This window comes from Hemiscyllium ocellatum (genome assembly GCF_020745735.1).
Source record: "Hemiscyllium ocellatum isolate sHemOce1 chromosome 27 unlocalized genomic scaffold, sHemOce1.pat.X.cur. SUPER_27_unloc_1, whole genome shotgun sequence".
NCBI classification, from domain to species: Eukaryota; Metazoa; Chordata; class Chondrichthyes; order Orectolobiformes; family Hemiscylliidae; genus Hemiscyllium; species Hemiscyllium ocellatum.
Genome location: NW_026867476.1, coordinates 2,384,819 through 2,391,171, shown reverse-complemented (window position 1 = coordinate 2,391,171; position 6,353 = coordinate 2,384,819). Strand labels below are relative to the sequence as shown.

General features: G+C 54.4%; 1 protein-coding gene across 1 annotated transcript in view; it reads right to left on the bottom strand.

The window, feature by feature from the left end:
• Positions 1 to 3,078: 3,078 nt before the first annotated feature.
• Positions 3,079 to 6,353, bottom strand: part of LOC132807140 (uncharacterized) — a 209,731-nt gene continuing 206,456 nt past the window's right edge. Inside the window, exons 7-8 of the mRNA XM_060821462.1 lie at positions 4,450 to 4,493; positions 3,079 to 3,216 (exon numbers count right to left, since the gene is read on the bottom strand). Coding sequence (XP_060677445.1) covers positions 3,189 to 3,216; positions 4,450 to 4,493 — 72 coding nt within the window. The 3' untranslated portion in view covers positions 3,079 to 3,188. The remainder of the gene's footprint in view (positions 3,217 to 4,449; positions 4,494 to 6,353) is intronic.

Here is a 6,353-nt window from a genome sequence, read left to right as displayed (position 1 = left end):
CCTCCCCACCCCCTCCAGTGGCCGTTGGGAGGAGGAAGGGAGGATGGGGTGGGGGGAGTTGGCTTGGTCTGGTTGAGGTACCGGGGTGGGGGGAAGAATGGCGGCCATCACAGCCCAGAAGGGAGGCCGCGTCCAGCTTCTTCCCGCCCCGTGGAGGCTTCAGTGTCAGGGGGGGCGCAGACCGTATTGGTGTCTGTGGAGGGGAGGGGGGGGAGGGAGTTGGGGAGGGGGAGCGGGGGTGGGTTGAGGGGTGTCGGTCAGATAAGGCCTGCGTGTGGGTGGGACACACTGTCATGGGGCCCCCTGTACTGAGGGTGCTGCTGGGTCGAGGGCTTTAGGTAACTTCTGATGGGGGGGGTTGGGTGTTGAGGTTACCCACCTCAATGACCACTGCTGGCAATGAATTTCCCAACCCCACCCCTTCCCCCCCCACCCCCAAAACTTCCCCGGGCCGACGGTGGGTCTGCAATTTCCGACGGCTGGTTGGGAGGTTTTGGGGTATGGGACTGAGTTGGCCTGTCGACAGGGCCACCCCTACCCCGTTCACGCACGGCGGTCAGGAAACCTTCCTCCCAACTCCCCATACCCGCTCCCCATCTCCTGTCCTCTGCCTATAAGACACAGCAGCAGATCTAGGCCATTCAGCCCGCTGAGACTGTCCCGGCGTTCAATGGGATCGTGGCCGATCTGGTCGTCCCCCACCCACCCCCCCCTCCCCCAGCTTTCCTGCCTTTTCTCTTCCACTCTCCTTCCCCGTGACAAACCTCTCTCTGTCTCGGCCTTGAATACCCTCAATGCCCCAGCTCCGACAGCCCCCTGCGGTAAAGTATTCCACAGATTCACACCCCCCCCCTCCCCTCGGAGAGAGAAGAAATTCCTCCCAGTCTCTACCTTCAATGGGTGACCCCCCTCACTCTAAGGCGACGCCTATCTCTGGTCCTCAACCATCCCAGACCGGAGTTAGACCTTCCTCTCCTCCCCCGAGATGGGGGCAATCTCTACCCCTTCCTCCCTCCCTCCCTGCTCCCTCCATCCGCGCACCCACCCTCCCCTCGCAGCCACTCCCTTCAGAGAGATGGACAGACTGCTCCCAGCACCACCTCCACCACCAGCTCCCTTCCACACTCCCCACCACCAGCTCCCTGGCCCCCTTCCTCGTTCCCCCCTTTGCCGTTAAAGTTAAAAGTGGGTCAATTGTGACCGGAAATGTGAGTGTGAGACGAGTCGGTGTCGGATTAACCCGAGTCATTCTCTGGGCCCACGGTCTAGGGACGGGATTTCCACAACATGAAAGGCAAAGGGAAGGAAAAAAAATCTTTTATCAAACAATCCGTCTCGACCTGAATAGGGAGGGGTCAGAGGGATACAGGCCGAGTGCTGGCAAACGGGACTAGATTAGGTCAGGGATATCTGGGTCAGCACGGATGAGTTGGGCCGAAGGGTTTGTTTCCGTGCTGTACATCTCTATGACTGAACCTGCCCTTCTCCGGCACTTGGTTGGTGTAGAAACTGATGGTGGAAGGGGGAGTGGGGGGGGGGGGGGGAGTGGGGGGAATTGAACCCGCTAATCTGGAATTCACAAGCGTCCAAACATTTCCTCATGGAGAATTTCAGATGAGAAGACCCCCCCACCCCCCGCAACCTAATCTGACAAGAGGAAAAGGCACTGGGGCAAGGGGGTGGGGGGGAAATGCTGGTCGGAGGGGGCTCGGTTTGGAGGAGGTGGTTTGAGTGGGGGAGTGGGGGGGGGAAGGTTCTCAGCCGAGGAGCGAGACAGCTGAGCACGTGACCCACTGGAGGGACACCAATTACAATTGGGATCGGACAAGTGTCCCGACTTAGAGTAAACCACGGAGGTGTTGTGGTTTATAGGGATCGGGGCAACGTAAAGCTCCCTCTACACTGTTCTCTCCCCCCCCCCCATCAAACACTCCCAAGGGACAGGGACAGCACGGGGTTAGATACAGAGTAAAGCTCCCTCTACACTGTCCCCCCATCAAACACTCCCAAGGGACAGGGACAGCACGTGGTTAGATACAGAGTAAAGCTCCCTCTACACTGTCCCCCCATCAAACACTCCCAGGGACAGCACGGGGTTAGAGACAGAGTAAAGCTCCCTCTACACTGTCCCCCCCCCATCCCAGGGCCAGCGACAGCACGGGGTTAGATACAGAGTCAAGCTCCCTCTACACTGTCCCCCCATGAAACACTCCCAGGGACAGGGACAGAACGGGGTTAGAGACAGAGTAAAGCTCCCTCTACACTGTCCCCCCCCCATCCCAGGCATAGGGACAGCACGGGGTTAGATACAGAGTAAAGCTCCCTCTACACTGTCCCTCCCATCAAACACTCCCAGCTGTTTACGAAAGCAGCTCACCCCCAACCCCCCCTCATCTACTCAACTGCATTTAGTGCCCAGACTCCTGTGGGAGACTGGTTCAGGATCGAACACCCTGAGCGGAACCGGGGGCCCGGCTTTCAAATGGGGAATTTGGACACAGAGGCACCTCGATTATCCAAACCGCGCGGGCTGTGGCGGGGGGGGGTTGGTATTACGCTCGGGTGATCCGAAATTCGGAAAACGCAGTGCCGGATAATCGTGGTTTCTCTCTGGAATTATCTGAAGGAAGAGAGGAGGGAAAATGCAGGGTGAGATTGACAGGGTGAGGGAGAGGGACCCTCTGGCTGAGTGCAGAGAGAGCTGGTGTGGATCCTGTGGTGATGCAGCCATTCTGTGACACGTTCACACCGGAGCGAGGCCAGACCCTTGGCACCGTCACCCTCTCTGACTGTCCCGTGCCAACCGCAGTCAGACCTGTGGCTCCGGGCTCCAACTGAAATGTATCATCAACGCTGGAGGGCTTCTCCTGACGCCCCTCCCTCTACCCCCCCGACATTCCCCATTCACCATCAGAATCCCAGGATGGGAGCATGGGGAGAGACCAGCAGCCCCCGCCATTTCCCCCGTAGCCGGACCATGAACACAGAGCCAGGGTTGTCTTTAACCAAGCTCCTTTATTCGGTTCTGAACACAGCATTGACCGGGACAAAAGCGATATATCTGCCTCTCCGGTCCCACTGCCGCCTCCCGCTGGTTGCACCCAGCCGATGCCGGACGGCGCTCTCCCTCGTGGTAGCGGCGCCTGGATCCCCTCCGCCATCGCCCTGAGCCTCTCCCCCGCTTGCTCCTACGCCACGGCATTTCGAGAGGGTGGGCTGTAACAGAAGAACATCCCTGGGCACTATGGGTAATTTAGCAAAGCCAATCCACCCTAACCTGCACATCCCTGGGCACTATGGGTAATTTAGCACGGCCAATCCACCCTAAGCTGCACATCCCTGGACACTATGGGTAATTTAGCACGGTCAATCCACCCTAACCTGCACATCCCTGGGCACTATGGGTAATTTAGCATGGCCAATCCACCCTAACCCGCACATCCCTGGGCACTATGGGTAATTTAGCACGGCCAATCCACCCTAACCTGCACATCCCTGGGCACTATGGGTAATTTAGCATGGCTAATCCACCCTAACCTGCACATCCCTGGACACTATGGGTAATTTAGCACGGCCAATCCACCCTAACCTGCACATCCCTGGACACTATGGGTAATTTAGCACGGCCAATCCACCCTAACCTGCACATCCCTGGGCACTATGGGTAATTTAGCACGGCCAATCCACCCTAACCTGCACATCCCTGGGCACTATGGGTAATTTAGCATAGCTAATCCACCCTAACCTGCACATCCCTGGGCACTGTGGGTAATTTAGCATGGCTAATCCACCCTAACCTGCACATCCCTGGGCACTATGGGTAATTTAGCACGGCCAATCCACCCTAAACTGCACATCCCTGGGCACTATGGGTAATTTAGCATGGCTAATCCACCCTAACCTGCACATCCCTGGGCACTGTGGGTAATTTAGCATGGCCAATCCACCTAACCTGCACATCCCTGGGCTGTGGGAGGAAACCCACGCAGACACAGGAAAATTGTGCAATGTCGATGCAGTCGCCTAAATCTGGAATCGAGCCCGTGTCCCTGGCGCCATGAGGCAGCAGTGCTAACCACTGAGCAACTGCGGCACCCAGTGGGACAGTGAGAAGGATCATGATACCGGGTCAACACCTTCTGCTCCAGGGGAACACTGTGGCCAAATGTAATCCCCCGCTCCCCTCCCCACATCAGCTCGCTCTGCACAGGCCAGGAGGAGGTGGGAACTGGGACCAACCCCAACCCCTGCTGTGTTTGAAACATGATGGAGAGACACAGCGGTTACTGCAGCTCCGGGTTTACACGGGGCTACACATGGGAAATCTAGTGAGAGTGTGTGTGTGTGTGTGTGGAGGGGGGGTACCGAATACCATCCCTGCGCTCCGCGAAATGGGCAAAATGTCATCTCCCATCCCCCGATAAAAACATCACGTCAGCAGATACTTACATGGAGGGCTGTCGGAAGGTGGTGTTCCGTGGTGTGGGAACCAACTGTTGAGAGAGAGAGAAGGTAGTCTGGTTAATAGGTGAGCATTGAGACAGTGCAGTTATAGACGTTGGAGTAGCAAGACCACGAGTCCCACAATGTCTGTTCCCTCCGTTCAATGCGATAGTAACCGATCTGATCGCCTTCAACTCCCATTCCCCTGCCTTTTCACCTCGATTCCCCTTCCTGATTAAAAATTCCTCTCTCCATCTCAGCCTTGAATACCCTCAATGCCCCGGCCCTCCATTCCCCTTCCTGGTTAAATCTCTCTCTCTCAGCCTTGAATACCCTCAATGCCCCGGTCCCGACAGCCCCCAGCAATCCCTCTGGGCTCTGGATTTCCCTGCACGACAAAACTGTCCAGTGTCTCATGGTACCACAGTGTAAGGGGAAGTGGCCACTGGGCCGATCTCTCGTTAAGGTAATGACTGGTGGTGGGTCAACCTGAGGGTCACTGTGCCTCAAGTGAGGAGAGAGGTTGAGCTAGAGATTCCTTCATGCTAAGTGTGGAAATTGAACGCACGTTATCTGTGTCACCCTGCATCACACACCATCCATGCGGTCAACTGAGCTGACACTCCACCAGAACTGTACATGCTGCAAATCCTGAGGGCTCAGTGTTTAGCACACTGTAAACCTGAGGAATCTCTGATATCTTTGCAATGTGACACTGTAAACCTGAGGGATCTCTGATATCTCTGCACAGTGACACTGTAAACCTGAGGGATCTCTGATTTCTTTGCAATGTGACACTGTAAACCTGAGAGATCTCTGATATCTCTGCTCTGTGACAGTGTAATCCTGAGGGATCTCTGATATCTCTGCACTGTGACACCGTAAACCTGAGGGATCTCTGATATCTCTGCACTGTGACGCTGTAAACCTGAGGTATCTCTGATATCTCTGCACTGTGACACTGTAAACCTAAGGGATCTCTGATATCTCCGCACTGTGACACTGTAAACCTGAGGGATCTCTGATATCTCTGCTCTGTGACACTGTAAACCTGAGGGATCTCTGATATCTCTGCACTGTGACACTGTAAAACTGAGAGATCTTTGATATCTCTGCACTGTGACACTGTAAACCTGAGGGATCTCTGATATCTCTGCACTGTGACACTGTAAACCTGAGGGATCTCTGATATCTCTGCACTGTGACACTGTAAACCTGAGGGATCTCTGATATCTCTGCACTGTGACACTGTAAACCTGAGGGATCTCTGATATCTCTGCTCTGTGACACTGTAAACCTGAGGGATCTCTGATATCTCTGCATTGTGACGCTGTAAATCTGAGGAATTTCTGATATCTCTGCACTGTGACAGTGTAAACCTGAGGAATTTCTGATATTTTAGCACTGTGACTCTGTAAAAATGAGGAATCTCTGATATATCTGCACTGTGACAACTTAAACTGAGGGATCTCTGATATCTTTGCATATGTAAAGATGAGGCGTGAAGGTTCAGTTGGGGCGATAGAGAGTTATAAGGTAGCCAGGAAGGATCTAAAGAGAGAGTTAAGAGAAGCGAGAAGGGGACATGAAAAGTCTTTAGCTGGTAGGATTAGGGAAAACCCAAAGGCTTTCTATAGGTATGTCAGGAATAAAAGGATGACTATGGTAGGTATCGGTCCAGTCAAGGATAGTAGTGGGAAGTTGTGTGTGGAGGCGGAGGAGATTGGAGAGACACTAAATCAATACTTTTCATCAGTATTCACTCAGGAACAGGACACTGTTGCTGATGTGAATATGGAGTCACAAATGATTAGAATGGATGGCCTGGAAATATGCAGGGAAGAGGTTCTGGGAATATTGGAGAGGATGAAAATAGATAAGTCTCCTGGGCCTGATGGCATTTACCCTAG